Source organism: Podarcis vaucheri (assembly GCF_965113315.1).
Source record: "Podarcis vaucheri genome assembly, chromosome: 14".
NCBI classification, from domain to species: domain Eukaryota; kingdom Metazoa; phylum Chordata; class Lepidosauria; order Squamata; family Lacertidae; genus Podarcis; species Podarcis vaucheri.
This window is the reverse complement of record NC_138752.1, coordinates 11,686,101-11,703,645: the sequence shown is the minus strand read 5'-3', so window position 1 is coordinate 11,703,645 and position 17,545 is coordinate 11,686,101. Positions and strand designations below refer to the sequence as shown.

At 49.4% G+C, this 17,545-nt stretch overlaps 1 protein-coding gene across 1 annotated transcript; it reads right to left on the bottom strand.

Annotated features, from left to right (window-relative positions):
• Positions 1-3,556: 3,556 nt before the first annotated feature.
• On the bottom strand, positions 3,557-16,909 carry BCL2L10 (BCL2 like 10). The gene is made up of 2 exons (XM_082199444.1): positions 16,402-16,909; positions 3,557-4,748 (listed from the first exon to the last, which is right to left on the bottom strand). The coding sequence occupies exons 1-2, from the start codon at positions 16,822-16,824 to the stop codon at positions 4,617-4,619; spliced, it is 555 nt and encodes a 184-aa protein (XP_082055570.1). The 5' UTR covers positions 16,825-16,909; the 3' UTR covers positions 3,557-4,616.
• Positions 16,910-17,545: the final 636 nt, after the last annotated feature.

Below are 17,545 nucleotides of genomic sequence, written 5' to 3'. Positions count from 1 at the left end.
TAAAGCTGCGGTACTAATGCACATAGCCAACGCATAAAATTAATGGTACATAGGAAGCTGCCTTATACGGAATCAGACAATGTGTCCATCTATCTAAGTATTGTCTATTCTGGCAGTGGCTCTCCCGTCCAAGTAAACCTGAGACTCTCAGCATGCAAGGGAGATGTCCTACCTCTGAGCTAGAGTGGACCACGTGTGAGGGATGTTCAGCATCGCCACACCTTGCCTGCTCTTGTGTTAGGAATGTCCCAAGCCCTCTTCTGTCTGCACCACCCATGAGAGCTACCTATCTTAGCATCACTGTGAAACAGACAATACTTTCTTACTTTAAAAAGAAAAAGGGTGTGGAGTTCCTCTCATTATTCCTTGCAAATCTAGGTTTACACTGGGAGGAGGCTCCTCTGTTCAAAAATAAATACAAGGACGTGCTAAATTAAACACAGGAACTGCCCTGAGTGTGTGAGTTGTTGCGATGAGTCTAAATGATCTAGAAGACGAGATCCAGAGCAGAATGGAAACATTCTGAAGCACTTACTGGGGGGTTCTTATCTAGGGCTCTACTTTTTAAAGTATCATGTGTTGTGGATTTGCACACAGCAAGCGACTGGATCCAACCCATCATCGCTGCTGCTGCTGCACAGACTCCATTAATCTCAATAAGGATCACCAGCAGCAGAAATGTTGTTATGTCAATATCCCTTACAAAACAAGACACTTTTTCTTAGTAGTAATGTGAGAGGTTGCAATAAAAAAAACACACCTTCCCCAGCTCTTCCAGGCAAAACCAGAGTACCTGGAACTATAGGAACTTGCTATGACCTCCTAGTTTCTTGTTAGCAAACCAGAAAGTGAAAATTAAAAAGTGTGAAGGCTATGTAATGATTCAAATCCAGAAAATAAAAGTGACTGAAGTACTCTCGTGGACTTTTTAATCACTTCCTTGTTCCGTTTCATGCACCTTGGCTAATTAAAATAAACCCGAGGTTGCATGTGCCTTGCCTTCTGCATTATTCTTTGCCCAGCCTCTTAAACATTACTACTGCAGGGATCTTGCCATTTGCAGTTCTCTTTCTCGGTATTGTCACAACTATACACAACTAATGGGCCAGTATATGGTTAACCTGGACTTCTGTCCCCATCGAGCTTATTTTGCATTTAAAGTTTAACACAGGTGTTGGATAAACAGAAGCGTCACAACGCCTTAGTTAAGGACTTTTTAATACATCAGCAGTGGTAAATTGATGCATGAGCTGGTTTCAAACCTTCTTTCGAAAAATGCATTCTTCTTTCAAGCTGTGCAATTTGAACCAAAGTAGCCTAGGCAGTTTCACTTTACACAACTGCTGAAAAGTCCAGCGGTCTAAATTCTGAACTTTACTCAGACACAGGATGCTCCTAAGCTGCAAGCTCTCCAAAGCTGCGCACACAAACTCATAGAAGGCGACAGGTGCAGTGAAAACAGTTGGTGTAGAGGGAAAGCTACAACTCCATAAGTCCTTGGTTCAAATTTCACCTCTACCATGAATGTAGTAGGTAACCTTAAGGCTCCAAGTGAGACACAGTGGCTTAGCATTGCACCATGTGGGATACCGATCAATCTTACAGGGTTGTTGGGAAGGATTACACCAACATAATGTAGGCAAAGTGCTTTGAACATTCAGAAGCACTGTGGCTGGAGATCTGCATGGCCTTTGGGCAGCTGCAATAATCTCCAGGTATATCCCTTGGCTCACCTTGCCAACAAAGGTCCGTATAGTTAAAGCTATGGTTTTCCCAGTAGTGATGTATGGAAGTGAGAGCTGGACCATAAAGAAGGCTGATCGCCGAAGAATTGATGCTTTTGAATTATGGTGCTGGAGGAGACTCTTGAGAGTTCCATGGACTGCAAGAAGGTCAAACCTCTCCATTCTGAAGGAAATCAGCCCTGAGTGCTCACTGGAAGGACAGCTCCTGAAGCTGAGACTCCAATACCTCCAGATGTTTTGAGACTACAATTCACAGCATCCCTGACCATAGCTGTCAACTTGCAGATTTGAAAATAAGGGACCAGCAGCCTCGAAAATAAGGGATCAGCAGCCAAAATAAGGGATTTCCCAAGCACAGGTATGTTCGATTTCTGAGCCCCTCCGAGCCAAAGGCAGAAAGCCCAGCCAGCAGCCAAACGAAGCCTCAAGTGGTGGTTCCCACAGCGCAGCAACCCGGCAAAGGGGATGCAGCAAGGGGAACCACCATCACCTCTCCGCTGGGAAGCGCTGAGCAAAGGCAAGTCCCCAGGCAATGTGGCCGATTTGATCGGCACAAGGCATGCAAGCTCCACCCCCAAGTCATTCTTAAGACTCCTTATTGGGTGAGCAACGCAGCCAAGCAACACAGTTGGAGCCTCCTTCCTCCCTGGCTGGCAGGGAGGGAGGGAGAGGAGCTGCTTCCTTTGAAACCCGGGAAATTTAAGGGACATCATCAATAAGGGGCAGCAGCGGGACATGGCGCTGGGATAAGGGAGTTTCCCGCCAAATAAGGGACGGTTGACAGCTATGTCCCTGACCACTGGTCCTGCTAGCTAGGGATCATGGGAGTTGTAGGCCAAAAACATCTGGAGAGCCGAGTTTGAGGAAACCTGTCTTAGTTTAACCTACTTCACTGGGTTGTTGTTAGGTAAAGGTAAAGGGACCCCTGACCATTTGGTCCAGTCGTGGCCAACTCTGGGGTTGCGGCGCTCATCTCGCTTTATTGGCCGAGGGAGCCGGCATACAGCTTCCAGGTCATGTGGCCAGCATGACTAAGCCGCTTCTGGCGAACCAGAGCAGCGCACAGAAACACTGTTCACCTTCCCGCCGGAGCGGTACCTATTTATCTACTTGCACTTTGATGTGCTTTTGAACTGCTAGGTGGGCACAAGCAGGAGCTCACCCTGTTGCGGGGATTCGAACCACCGACCTTCTGATCAGCAAGCCCTAGGCTCTGTGGTTTAACTCACAATGCCACCTGTGTCGTAGGGAGGAGTAAAAACCATGTGCTGCCCAGAGCTTCTTGGAGGGGCAGAAAACTAATAAATAAATGTACCCCCAGAGCTAGAGTCATCTCTGGACAAAGATGTACCAGGGCAGCAACCGGCATTCCATAAACAGACAAATTAGCTGCAAAGAATCTGCCATGCACCCAGAGGGGTAGTTGTCAAACCTTACCCTAATATGTGACCAGTGAGTTGCCACCACTTTATCTCCATCTGTAGCAAAAACCATCAAAAAAATTATCAAGGAACCATTTTCTTTTCACTTCTCAAGGAACCGTTTTTCTTTCCTCCACAAAGGCACTGCTTTGCACACAAAAGTTCCCAGGTTCAATCCCTGCCATCTCCCGGTATGGGCTGGGGGAAAATTCCTGGCCTGAAACCCCAAAGAGCCGTTGCCAGTCAGTGTAGGAAACAATGGGCTAGGTAGACCAACTGGTCCGATTCTATATAGGACAGGTTCATAGGCATCGTTTTACAAGTGCTTTGTGCCCGTGTAAACAAGAACAATGTATGGAAATGTCAGGTCAAGCCAAGAACAGGTGCTCATTTAAAATAAAAATATTCAGTTATATTTATTCACATATTAAAACTGTACAAGCTAAAGGAAAAGGACATCGAACACTTCCGAAGACTATTTCTTTACAATATGCAATATAACAGATATCCAAACTAGAACTGTTAAACAAGGTAGACGACAGGGACAGCCAAGAAAGCAATTTGGAGAGCTTGTTCCGTTTTGTTTGTTTTCTTAAAAAAAAAAAGGCATTTAACAAAAATAGATGTTAATCAGCTACCAGTATTATACAATGATAAATATTTCAAAAAATATATTAAGTTATATGGAGTTTATGGATTTGACAGGAAATCCACAGAAATCCCAGCCTTCACATGGACTTCCAAATAGACCAATTAAAAACAAACAAACAAGCATTCCAATAGTTAAGAACTGGTTCTGCAGACTTTACTGTTTTGGTATCAACATTCTTGTCGCCTACTTGTAGTGTAACTTATACTAACGTCATTATAACAAAAACACGTAAGCTATAATGCTCTGTGCAATACGGATCTGGCAGCTATATATTGACGAGTGGCCTCAGAATGTTTGCATTGCAGCACAGGTGGAGTTAAGCTCCTCATTCTTGTTAATACTGGCTCACATTTCACAAGGCAACATCTCCCCACCCCACCCCGCCCCGCCCCCCACAACATACACGCAAACACACAAAGAAGAAATCCAAACACATCTTCACTTGGGTTCCATTGCAAGCCCACCATTAACATTTAGCATAACATCCAGCGCTTAGCAGTTGCCAGGATGAACTGGGGCAACTGCAGCTCTCACACGCACCAAGATCCAAGAAGATGCCCAACCCCAGGACTCAAAAATCTAAGCGGCATTCGTTTCTCACTTGTACTGCTAGAATGTTATGTGCTTGTCAATGTTCTGCTCCGACTTTATAGTTAAAAATATATATATATATGCTTCTGTCTTCCAACCGTTATAGAAATATAGAATGGACTCTTCACCAGCATGTTGGCAGTGTTAGAAGAGAGTTTTCTCCACCTCGCCCTCCTTCCTGTAAGTCAAGTCCACTGATGTAGTCTTTTATCGCACCGCCAGGAGGAAGGCCAGCCCAGCCAAGCCAAAGCCAGCTGCCGCCATTATAGCATTGCTTATGGTACTGTTCTGGTCAGCTGCATCAGAGCCATGTTTGTTGAAGAAGTGATAGAAGCCATCCTAGGAAAGAAGAGTGCAAAATCTTAATTTATTTATTAACTTTATAGCCTGCTTTTCCTCCCCAAAGGTGTCCAGGGCAGCAAATGCACAAGCGATGAACCAATCAACAGTATCTAAACCCGTGCTAGAAACTCAAGATACAGAAGCTAGGTGCCAAACGGCTCCTTAAACCAAGGTTATATTTGCCAAAATGGACTGTCTAGTTGCCATTTTGGGGGAAGATGGCTCTAAAGTGTTATTTTACAAATGATGGATTGACTGTGATTGATCATCAGTTAAATATGTGGTTAGTTCAGATGATAACCTTGAGGTTAAGACCTTTGAGAACTTACAGAAGAAAAATCACTTTAACCAGGGACAGTCCACATATATATATTGGCCTATTCCTACCTCTTTTTCTTAATGGCTACACAGACCATTCATAACGTAAGAATCTTCATCACAGCTGTGAGCAGAGCAGTGGGGTGGGGTAAGCGAAGACAAGCATCAACAATTTACGGTAACGTTTCTTGACTGCTGCTGTTCAGGCTGCACAGAAAATGCATTCTGGTTCCTGAAATTCGTTCTGATTGTGCAGATAAAATGTAAGGGATAGAATTCTACAGGATGTGCTGCTATGTGTGAAAACAGTCAAGATTTCAGTTATCCCCTAGGCTTGCACCTCCAGAGGGTGGGGAAGTCAGGTGCTATCCCGGTACCCGGGCATCTCCATTTGGTCACAAGTGGTTGATGGTCAGGTGCAAGATGTGCCTGGTGAACTTCAAACACTGCTCTCAAGCACCACAATTTCATGTGCCCTGGACTCAGGCCTAGATTAAGATCACGAGGCTAAATGCAGCAACAAGAACAACTTATCTGAAAGTTAGCAAGTGTACTGAAATTAGAGAGATAATCTGCACTCGTTTCCTTCAAGTGCTTTTCTTCTTCTCCTGTCTCTCAGCTGGTAAACTGAGCACATGAAAATTTCTAAGGAACACAGAAAGCTGCCTTAAAAAGGTAAAGAGACCCCTGACCATTAGGTCCAGTCGTAACCGACTCTGGGGTTGCAACATTCATCTCGCTTTACTGGCCGAGGGAGCCAACGTACAGCTTCGGGGTCATGTGACCAGCATGACTAAGCTGCTTCTGGCGAACCACAGCAGCGCACGGAAACACAGTTTACCTTCCCACCTGAGTGGTACCTATTTATCTACTTGCACTTTGACATGCTTTTGAACTGCTAAGTTGGCAGGAGCAGGGACCGAGCAACGGGAGCTCACTCCGCCGTGGGGATTCGAACCGCCGACCTTCTGATCGGCAAATCCTAGGCTCTGTGGTTTAACCCACAGCGCCACACACATCCCTGGAAGCTGCCTTACACCAAATCAAAACCATTGGTCCTTCTAGCTTAGTATCATCAACTCTAACCAGTAGTGGCTCTCCAGGATTTCAGAGGGGGAGGTCTCTCCCAGCCCTCCCTGGGGCCTTCTGTATGCAAGACAGATGATCTACCACTGAGCTAAGACCCTTCCGCTCTGACAGCCGAAATAGTTAATCCAGCCCTGCTTAGGCCCATGAGCCACTCAGTTCAGTGCTGCCCTATGACAGAAAGGAACTGGCAGCTGCACGGCCAGATCTTTCTTCTGAATAATCAAGAACAGCAGTAACACGACTCCAGATGGCCATGTTTGAACTCCTATTTGGCAGATGTCTATGTAAACAAGTTATGCTCTTAATTTCTTCCGGAACTTTGTTCTTTACACTTTAATTTGTGCAAACAATGGGGGCATTTTCCACCGAATGTCAGTTTACACTCCTGGCCAGCAGCTGCTGTGGGGTCATTAGCATTCAGGTGGGTTGCCTACAGAAGGGGAGTCAAGCCCTCAGTTCCTCTGTGGAGAGGGCACAATTAAGCCAGTCACCTTTTGCAGCTACTTGCTTGGACGTACAATGGGTTTTCCAAAGCAGAATCAAAATCCAGATCCTTAAGATACGAGTTTGGGGAACAAGATCCCCCTTCCACATTTTATTGCCATAAAAATCAGCCACAAACTGCTTAAGAATCAGCAGCAGGGCAATTAGTTGGACTTTGGGTGTTGCTGTTTTGCTGTTTTTTTAAAGAGCTTTATGATTAAAAAGAGAAACTGCAGGTTCCAAAAGACATTAAGGGCAAGAAGAGATCGACAGCCAACAATTTTATTTGAAAACCACATGAGAGCAGTGTCTGGTCTGGGCTTCTGTATTTGTTCTCATGTCTAGTTCAGTTGCTTAGAGCATAGTGCTGATAATGCCAAGGTTGCAGGTTCGATCCCTGTATGGGGACAATCGCATATTCCTGCATTGGACAAGATAATCCTCAGGGTCCCTTCCAACCCTACAATTCTATGATTTCTAACCTTTAGCATGAATTTCTAGGAACAGGACCCAGCAGTTACTTTTTTCTTCAACTTTCCCTCTAAGCCTCTGAGGGTGAAGAGCACTGACCTCAAAGCCTTGCTTCTGTGTAAGAGTCACAACCAAGCAAGCAGACAGGGCTGCTGCTGGAAGCCCAGTGCACAAAGAGGAGCCACACAAAGCCTTGCCTTTCTGCCACAATCAATGGCAACCCCATCCCACCTGCCATCTTCTGGAACAAGGCCAGCGTTGTTGGGAATCAAAGCTACAGAACTGCTGCAGTAAATGGCATCAGCGGAACACAAAATAGGACAGGGCACATAAGACTCTGAATACTGACGCTATTTCCTTTATAGGCAGAGCGCAGAGATGAGAGAGCATCATGTGCAAAAGCCACATGAGCACCACAGCAGTGTGTGTGTGTGTGTGTGTGTGTGTGTTGTGTGTGCGTGCTGGAAAGTGCTGGGCACAGTGGTTTCCAAACACATATGAGACAGTCATGTGGTCCGACCATGTGACTAGGAACACATGTCCCTCCCATAGCTCATCTGCCACAGACTGGATCTGCAAGCTTCAAAGCAGATCCTTGCGCATAGCCGGGAAATGGGATCTGGTTACACCTTTCACAGGGGACAGAAAAAGAAGCTTTTGTCAACGACATTCTTTTATGCCTTCCTTTGTGAAGTAGGTGCTTTGGGGCACTGGTCCTCTGCAGAATAGGATTACAAAGGTGCCTTGGTGGGGAGTGAAGTGGGGCAGATTCCTCATCCAGCCAAAGAAGCTTGCTTTGAATGGACTTTTTACTTGGCCTGCTTGAAAACCGAGAACTGAATGCAGGTTTCTCTGTATTCTTTACCCGCAGTACTGTGGGAAATAGTTGCTTTGAAGTTGATTATTCAACATTCCTGGCAGAGGTTTAAACCCTCACCCACTCAACAATGGTTAGCACCAGATTCTTCGGAGAGGCAAGAAACTCTACACTGAAAGGAGTGGGGGCGGGAGAAAGAGCCGAAACCCCTTACAGTTAACATCAGGAAAGAGGCATTTCTGCTTGGGGCAGGGGAAAAAACAATAAGGAAAGCCATTCCTTTATAATTGCTGACCCATCAGATTAGCAAGGGATGTTTCTCCTTCCTTTATTTTTGTACCCATTTATGATGACCTCGGTTACATTCAAGAGAGAGGAGTTTTGCTCAAGGCTATATAAAAAGTTATGTTAACTCAGGAATTCCTGAACATGCTCACAACAAGCCTCTCTGTCAAGGGGGTGGGAAGCTGGAGTTCTTTAGTTATAACAAGGCTTGGAAGGACGCCAAGCACTTAAGAATCTAAAATATTCTCCCTCTCCCTCTCATTCCGATTATATCCAAGACCAAACAAAGGCTTTTGTTGGCAGTGTTCTCTCCCGTTTCAGGTAGATCCCTGGGAAAGGAGGGAGAGCAAAGCTGCTAGAGGCCTGTGATAGACAACTGTGTTGGCTTTGTCCGACCTGCACCGCTGGAGACATGGGAATCACAACTGGGGAGAGTTGCACTCAGGGGTTTCCACTAGGCATGGAGTTGGTCACTGGGAGAAGCTTATATTTGTGCTGGCTGTTGCACCATGACCCACTTTAACCTGCATCGCCCAACACTCAAGTCCCTTTGAGCCAGTAAACACACAAGCAAGGACAACATGTGAGCAGGTGGTACTGAGCAGCATGTGCCAAGCAGTGCCATCGCCTGGCGGCCACACATCCTGCACGCCCACATGCAGGGATGCTCGAAGGCCTCCTCCTTCGAGGAGGACCATAGCTAAGTGAGAGCATTTGTGCTGCACACAGAAGCTTCAATCCGTGGCACCTTGAAACCCTGGAGAGCTGCTGCCAGTCAGTGTAGCCAATACCAAGCTAGATGGACCAAGGGCATGTCCTGGAACACAGAGGCTTCCTGTGTTCCTGCAGACATTCATGCTGGAGGGGAAGGCTGGCTGGCGCACGCAACCTCAGGGGCGCGGCCACACGGCGCAACCCTGCTTATGCGCTGGTCTGATGCACAAACACAACTTTTGAACAAGGCCCCAGGGGAATGCCATTCCTCTGCCTCAACAGAAACTCACATCCAAAGCAGCTTCACCTAAGCCAGTTTAACAGCCGTAGGCTTGGCCCGTGGTTTTTATAAGAGCTGGGGCAGCACGATCGGCCGGTCCTGCTGCAGCTCTCTCCCACACAAGCCCCAGATGATGATGATGATGAAGAAGAAAAATAAATCTGCGCTTCTTCAGCTAGGGAACTTCCAAGAAGAATTGCCAGCTGCTTCTGCCTTCATCAGCTTACTTGGAATAATGTATTCCAATTGTGGTCTTTCTGTTTCGCGGCTTTCGTACGTGTCAGCAGGAAAACTACAGGGCTAGGCAGCAAGGCAGGGAGCAAGGCCACATCACCACAGGCCTACTTTGGGAGCTCCAGCGCCAGATGTTAAGACGTTCGCTCAAAGCGCAAGACTCCCCTGCCTCAATAAAGCAGGCAGGAGTCAGCATGGGAGAACTGACACACCAATACAACCCCCAAGGACAGCAGCGGCTCCATGATCTCACTGCTCCCCCCATGCTGCCTATGGTGCCCCACCTAGAACTCTCAGACAGAATGGAATTCCATCCTGAAGTCCCATCCCTCAACCCTCTTCCATGCAGGTACCCTCTTAACTCATAGAAACAGGCCTTATATGGAGTCATCCCCTTGGTCAGTATTGCCTACACCAGCCCCTCTCAACCTCGGGTTCCCAGATCATAGAATCATAGAGTTGGAAGAGACCACAAGGGCCATCGAGTCCAACCCCCTGCCAAGCAGGAAACACCATCAGAGCACTCCTGACATATGGTTGTCAAGCCTCTGCTTAAAGACCTCCAAAGTAGGAGACTCCACCACACTCCTTGGCAGCAAATTCCACTGTCAAACAGCTCTTACTGTCAGGAAGTTCTTCCTAATGTTTAGGTGGAATCTTCTTTCTTGTAGTTTGGATCCATTGCTCCGTGTCCGCTTCTCTGGAGCAGCAGAAAACAACCTTTCTCCCTCCTCTATGTGACATCCTTTTATATATTTGAACATGGCTATCATCACCCCTTAACCTCCTCTTCTCTAGGCTAAACATGCCCAGCTCCCTTAGCCGTTCCTCATAAGGCATCGTTTCCAGGCCTTTGACCATTTTGGTTGCCCTCCTCTGGACACGTTCCAGTTTGTCAGTGTCCTTCTTGAACTGTGGTGCCCAGAACTGGACACAGTACTCCAGGTGAGGTCTGACCAGAGCAGAATACAGTGGCACTATTACTTCCCTTGATCTAGATGCTATACTCCTATTGATGCAGCCCAGAATTGCATTGGCTTTTTTAGCTGCCGCGTCACACTCATGTCACACTGTTGCTCGACTACCACTCCCATCATCCCCGACTGCTGTCCCTGCTGACTGTGGATGATGGTTGCAAGAATGATGCTCTGCCACCGAGCTTCACCCTTTCCTCGGGGGATCAAGACCAGGAATTACACAGCACGCGGGACCTCCAGAACCCCAAACTGCCAAAGGGCACAAGTTGGAAGGTTGTCCTTGGAGAGTTATAGACACTTGCTTCCATCTCATAAGCCCAGGGCCACAGGCACCGTTAGAAATTAGCCAGGTGCCAGGCGCCAATTGCGGCCATGTGATCTCGGGAGATCTCCCTCTGGCTGACATCTCCACCTTTCTTAAACAGCTAAGCAGATAAACTTATTTACAGCATTTATATCCCACCCTTTTCCTACAAGCAGTACATGGCTCACCACTCCTCCACAGTTAATCCCTACAACCACCGTGTGAGGTAGGTTAAGAGGCTGTGTCTGGCTCAAGGTCACCCCCTTAGCTTCATGACTGACTGGGGATTTGAACCCCTATCTCCCAGCTCCTAGTCCAACACTCTAACCACTACACCACACTGCCTTCCTAGAGTTCTTCTGCTGTGGGGCAGCAATATAAATTAAGTAGGTGTGTAAATATGGGGAAAGGAAAATGTGACTTAGAGACAGATCTGCAATATTTCCATGGGAGCTTAAATTTGTTTTATTCTGGATTGTTTTAATGTGTTATAAACCACTTTGAGAATTTTTTTCTTTAAAATATAAAGCAGTATAGAAGTGAAATTAATAATAATGAACCCCACTGGGGGTGGAGAGGGAATGGTGCCTAGACATACTGTTGTGGCGACTGCAACATGGGTTTAAGGTGCCATTTGGTGACTAGCTTACATATCTGAGCTTCCAATATTGGCCACAGATCCATTCCCGCTCCATGAGCAACACTCGTAGCTCCACAGAGACTAGACTCAGTAGTCATGTGAAGTCAGTTGTAAGCCTGGGCGATATATCCACCCAGGACTGGTATGAGGAGCAGACTTCAATGTCGGCTTCACTCAGCAGTATATCGCTGGTGAAACTGCCACAGCTCCCGGGTCCCTCTGCTAGCAGTGTCCACTGAAGGGGGTCAAGAATCCCTTCCTCCAGCAGGCGCCAAGAGCAGAGGGACTTAGGAGTGACGGCGGTTTCATTGCTGAGTGAAACCGCCATCCCACTCTGCCCTCATATGGCGCAGAGGGAGAAACAAGCTGTGAGGTGCCAATACAGCTTGTTCCTCCCTCTTCATCTTTAAATTGCTCAACTTAGGACTGTGCAGCTGTCCTTGCCTCAGTCGAGTAGTTAAAGGATCCCCCAGCACAGTGCTGGCTCCCACAAGCCGGTGGCAGAGTGGGGACTCCCTACAGCAAGCAGTTAAAGGAGCCCTGATGCTCCGCTTGCAAGTGGCGAGAGCACTGGGGCTGTCTCAGCTGGGGAGGGGGAACCTTCCCTCCCCCCAGCTGAGTGGTGCAAACCCAGCCCACGAGTGCCTGGGTGAAACCGCCTCAGCTCTTGAGTTGAGAGCTGGAGTAGTTTCACCCAGTGTCTCGTGGGCAGAGGCCAACGCACCTTTGTTTTTTCAGCATCGCAGTATAACGTCTAACCATGATGTTTAGCTGGCGATAAACCACGATTCTGAAAAGCTGTTATCACCCAGCCCTAGATGGTTGTTGCCGGCGAGTGTATTTATACAAAGCATTCTGTACTTGGCAACAACAACAAAGCACTTTGCACAAAACAAAGCTTCCTTGACCAACTGTGCAACTGTTAGGCTCTTGCAAGCCGCACGTAGGTGACTTGCCATTGGTTTGGCCCTTGAGCGCATCACTGCCATTTTAGCTGGTCCAGAATACAGTTCATACACGACAGGTTGTTGAGCTTGTAACACCTATTCTGTGCACCAGGGCAGCCAACGTGGTGCCCTCCAGCTGTTGCTCCTAGGCTCCAGTCATCCCTTACCACTGGCCAAGATGGCTGGGGCTGATGGGAGTTGTTGAAGCACAACAGCAGCAAGAGGAAGCCAAGTTGATTGCAAGATGTTAGCCACGGGTGACGCACTTGGTTCCAGATAAAGCTTCCAACGTACTCGTATTTTAAACCCCAAATGGCCAGACTCCTGAATATCTTAGCATCTTATATGTATGTACACAATATCAGCTACATAGAACTTTCATCAGTCAACCAGCATTTGAAATTTGCCAGGCGCATTTTGCAGCTGGCTATCAGCTGCTTGTGACCAAGTGAAGATGTCTGGGTGCCAGGATGGCACCTGACGTCTCCACCAGCGGGAGGTGCATGCCTGGGGATCCTTGGATCTTGACTGCTTTCACACACTAGCAACACATCCTGTAGAATTCTGTCCGTTATATTTTATTTGAACAATCAGAATGAATTTCAGGAACCAAAAAGTTGTCTTGAAAAATACAACTTTCAAGCCACCTGGCCTCAAATCAGCAACCAGACAGTCCGTTTTGGCAACTGTAACCCTGGTTTAAGGAGCCATTTGGCGCCTACCTTATATATCTGAGTTTCTAACACTGCAATCAAGGTTTGGGCAAAACAAGTGACAGCTCCCATCAGTATTACAAGAACCCGTTTCGTAGAACTCAGAGATGCCAGTTCAGTTTTCTATGATCTCAAGTACAATGGCAACATGCAAGCTATTTCCTGGTGTACAGGTGCCATGAAATACCCATTCCACATTTGTAATAACTCAAATCATTTAGCAGCGCCTACAACTTTGGAACTTCCTGCCTAGAGATCAAGTTGGTGCTTTCAGTGTACTGTTTTCAGCACCTGCTAAAAACATTTCTGTTTGGATAAGCCTACCCAGATGCTTAGAAAGTTGAGCAATTTTACTCTGTTTTAGTATTTTAACTTTTGTATGTTTTAAAACAGGGTTGTTTTATCTTTTGTAAACTGCTTTGAAGGTTGTTGTTCTTTTTACATTCAAGCGGTGTATAAATTTTATGAAATAAATCAAACAAACAGGGTACCAGCCACACTCTTTCTATCCCTCTTCAAAGGGGCAGTCTTCATTTGAGCTGTGATGGGATGAAGAAGAGGTGGCTCAGGCATTTCCCAGTCTTCCCTTGCGAAGATACATCCCCTAAGCCTGCAGGGCAGGGATGGGGGAGCCTTTTCAGCCCGAGGATCATATATGCACTCTTCTCTGCAACCTTCCTGGGGCTGCAGGTCAGTGTCAAAAGTGGGCAGAGCAATGGAGGCAAATTCCTTTGCACAACAGGCTAGTTTCAAGACATAACAGCTCTCTTATCTGACCTTCCAGACACATAAGCAACATGCTCGGCGTTCAAGGACAAGGCAGGCAAACACAATCAAGGAAGGTTTGAAGCAGGGCTTGTGAGTGATGTGGCCTGGAGGAAAGTCCCAAGGACCAAACAGAGAGGCCTGGAGGGCCACGTCTGATCTCCCAGGCCTGAGGTTCCCCACTCTGTTATAGGAGAACACACCTATCCATGCTAAGAAATCAAGCTACACCTTTATTTGGTGAAGGACTATACCTCAGTGGTAGAGCATTGGCTTTGCATGGAGAAGGGTTCAAGTTCAACCCCCAGGTTGGGAAGGGAAATGGGACTCCTGCCCAAATCCCCAGAGAGCTGTTGCCAGCCAGTGTAGACAATATTGAGGTAGATGGACCAATGGCCTGACTCAGAATACAGCAGCTCCCCATGTTCCTATACTGCCTTCTTTTGGAAAACCACTTCGGCCAGCCAAGGGGAGCTTCCTTGCAGCTGGTCGTAATGATTGTATAATTGAACGCACTGAGCAAGAGATAATAATAACACTCCTTTGCTAAGGAAGAAGGGCTAAGATCCACCCACCATTTGACCCCAGGGCATCCACACTTCCTGTGGGGCATGGCTCTTGCTTTGAACAACATGGCTAAATTAACAGCGGGAAGAAAATTAATGCAAGCCAGCTGCACTGCACCTGCTGCTGAGCTAAAAAACCTGTAGGCAAGCCATAGCTCTCGTCCAGAGCCACCTTTGAAGTTACCACTGGGTGGATGCTGTTGTTTTTTAAGGCTAGGTGTCCACCTCTTGAGGACACCCAGCAAGAGGATATGCAGAATGGTGGATGCCCCACATGTATGTAGAAGCCAGTAAATCCACCCCAGGGGCCCTATCTGCAGTGCAGACAGGTGAGATCACCATGTCTGGTGCACCAACGCACATTTGCAGGAGCAGCCTCTGCTGAAGGACGCAGCTACCTTGTTGCTCCAGACCATGTCCAGATAGAGGAGAACAGAGCATGGGGCTTTGCACTGCTGTTTTCAGATTGACAGATCAGAGTACAAACACAGCGCAGAAACTGTGCCAGTGGAAGACCCTCAGAGCAAAGTTTTTACTGCCTTCCATCATTAGATTGCTAGTAGCCAAGCAGCCTAGACTCCCAATACCTTCTATTATCTATGGAGCTGCCCGAATCCCATGCATCTATGCAGATTCTGCTTGCTTCTTTGGAAAAAAGCTTTGCACTGTTGTGCTGTTGTTTTTTAAAGCAAGTTTCAAATGCTCATGGTTTGCAGAATGTAAAGCAAAGCAAAGCAAAAATGAAAGAGGCGACACAGGCCAAGCTTTTGCAGGGCACCTCGATTTCACACCTTCCCCCTCAGTTCAAGTCTTCCTGCCACCCAGGTCCTTCTGAAAGTATCCCAAGTTCTGAAGACGCCCAACCAAGTGTTAAGGTCAAACAGATACATTTGGTTGTACAACTGATTTCAAGGGCAGAACCTGAGCTCTCTCTGTGTCAGCGCCCAGCAAATTGCTAGCCAGCTGGGCATAAGCCGTGCAGTTGCCCCAGAAGCGAAAACTCAAAATGGAGCATCGTTTCTGAGCACGGGCACCCACTTGGTTGCTGCAAGACCAAGATACACCAAAGCAGCCTAATTTAAGAGGGACAAAGACCACAATATGGAATGGAAAAGGGGGACGGGGAAGAGAGAAATGAGAACAGACGCCCGATCAAAGCTCTTTCTCACGGTTTGTCACAGCCTTCTGCTTCCCTTATATGGGAAAAAAATTATCCAGGCCTCCCTAGCAGTCATTCCTCTTTCTCTCGCCCCCCCCCCCTTCTCCTGTACGTCGCTGCTCCCCTTGTGGTCTGTACTGGGGTTATGGGGAGAGGGAAGCAAAAGGAGGCGCCGCTCGCCACCCCATAGGAAAGAAAAGCCTTAGATTTTCTGGAGAGGATGGTGGGGCGGGAGGAGGGAAGGTAATGTGCGTATTAAAGCGCCGGAGCGAGAAGTCAGCTGGCGAAGCGCGCGTGCCAAGGTCATTCCCAGCGAGGAGTCCGCGTCCAGGACTGGGAAGGGGCGGGCGGTGGGCCCGGCAGAATGGGAGGTGGGCATCGGGCCGGCTCTGCTACAGGAAGCGGGGCGCAGCGGGTGAGATTGCAAAAGCACCATAAGGCGTGCACAGCCGCCCCCCCAAAAAACCTCCGGAAGAGAAAGGGGTACCCAAAGGAACGCGAGGGCTTTCTACGGTTGCGCGCTCCTTTGCGCGCAACAATGGGGGGTTCATCTTCCTCACCCTCCCACCCCACAGCGCTGCAGGCATTGGGAGCGAGGAGGAGGAGGAGGAGGAGGGAGGGTGGGCAAAGGGAAAGCGGCCAAGGCCAGATCGGGGACGGAAGCGCAGCCATTACTGCGCGAGCCGAGAAAAGGCTCGGTCCGTTCCGCAGCCGGCGGCGAAAGCGGGAGGTTGCCTAAAAGAAGGGTGGTGATGGGGAGGGGGCGCCATGGATGTCGCAGGAGGAGCGGGAGGGGGCGCAGGGTGGGGGAAGGGAAGGGGGTCGCGCCTGCCCTCCCTCCCTCCCTCCCTCCCTCCCAGCTGGCCGCCCCCTTGACCGTGCGCTTACCCAGCCGCCGTGCGCCTCCAGCCACTCTCGCTTCTCCCCGGCCAAGTAGGCGGCCAGCGCCTCCGCCAGAGCGGCCGTCTGGTCGCGAGCGCCGCGCTCGGCCAGCGCCGCCGCCAAGTTGCCGGCGAACACGACCAGCGCCACCACCCGGCCCCAGTTGAGGCCGCCCTCGGCTTCCATCTGCGCCGCCACCCGGCCCAGCAGCGCCGCCGCCTCGCCCGGCTCCTGCGGCAAGGCGGCCGCCGTGCAGGCGCTGCGGAAGAAGGGCCGCTCGCGGCTCTCCAGCTCGTCGGCCACCCGCCGCAGCGTCTCGGCCGTGCGGCTGGGCGGCAGCGCCGCGGCGCCTCCTCCTCCGCCGCCGAGCCGGTGCTGCAAGTAGTCGGCCATCAGCTGCACCGTCTCCTCGCGCAGCGCGCCCGGCATGGCGGCCCCCTCGGCTGGCGCGGCGGAGGCGAGCGCGCAAGAGCGACGACGGGGCCCAGTGCCGGCGCCTCGGCGGACTAAGAAGCCGCCCACGCGTCCCCGGCCGGCTTCACGGCGCGCCGGCTCCGCCCCGTCTCTCGTTTCCCCAGCAGGGCTGGCGCGAGGGGCGGAGCGCCTCCCTCTCGGCTCCGCGGCGAGGCGGAGAACAGCAGGCGACGGGGAGGAGGGGGCGGCAGCAGCCGGGAAACGCCTGCAAGGGTCCCCTCCGCGGCGCCTGGACCGGGCGAGGGGGCGCTGACAAGTCAGCTGGGTGGGGGTCTTGGGGAGGGGCGCGCAAGTACCTGGGCGTGTGCCTAATTCTCTTCAGCTGGGGGGGGGGGGGTTACTTCTGAGTAGACCTGCCGGCCTCGCTTGCAGTGCGTTGGGACCCAATTCCGCCAAGAACAAGGGATGTCGAGGAGCTGTCCTTCAAACGCCACATCCTCGGCATGGGCGTAGGATGGATTTTTGTTGGGGGGCAGGACTTGGTTAGGGGGCTCAGAACCGACGTGATTGGTCTCTTAAGTATTTCTATTGTTTTTCTTGATGGGGGGGCAATTGCCCCCCCCGCTTTGGCTCCGCCCATGCCTCAGGGCCAGGATGGGTGCGTCTGATATTTGGCACCTTGACTACTGGGGATGGGGGGGGGTTGTTCATAAGCTAAATTATATGCCACCTTTAG

Bases quoted from the DNA above. Each gene is read 5' to 3' on its own strand.
- BCL2L10 (XM_082199444.1), bottom strand. From the start codon at position 16,824: ATGCCGGGCGCGCTGCGCGAGGAGACGGTGCAGCTGATGGCCGACTAC. The intron at 4,749-16,401 runs GTAAGCGCACGG...CTTCTTTCCTAG, and splicing joins TGGAGGCGCACGGCGGCTGG to GATGGCTTCTATCACTTCTT.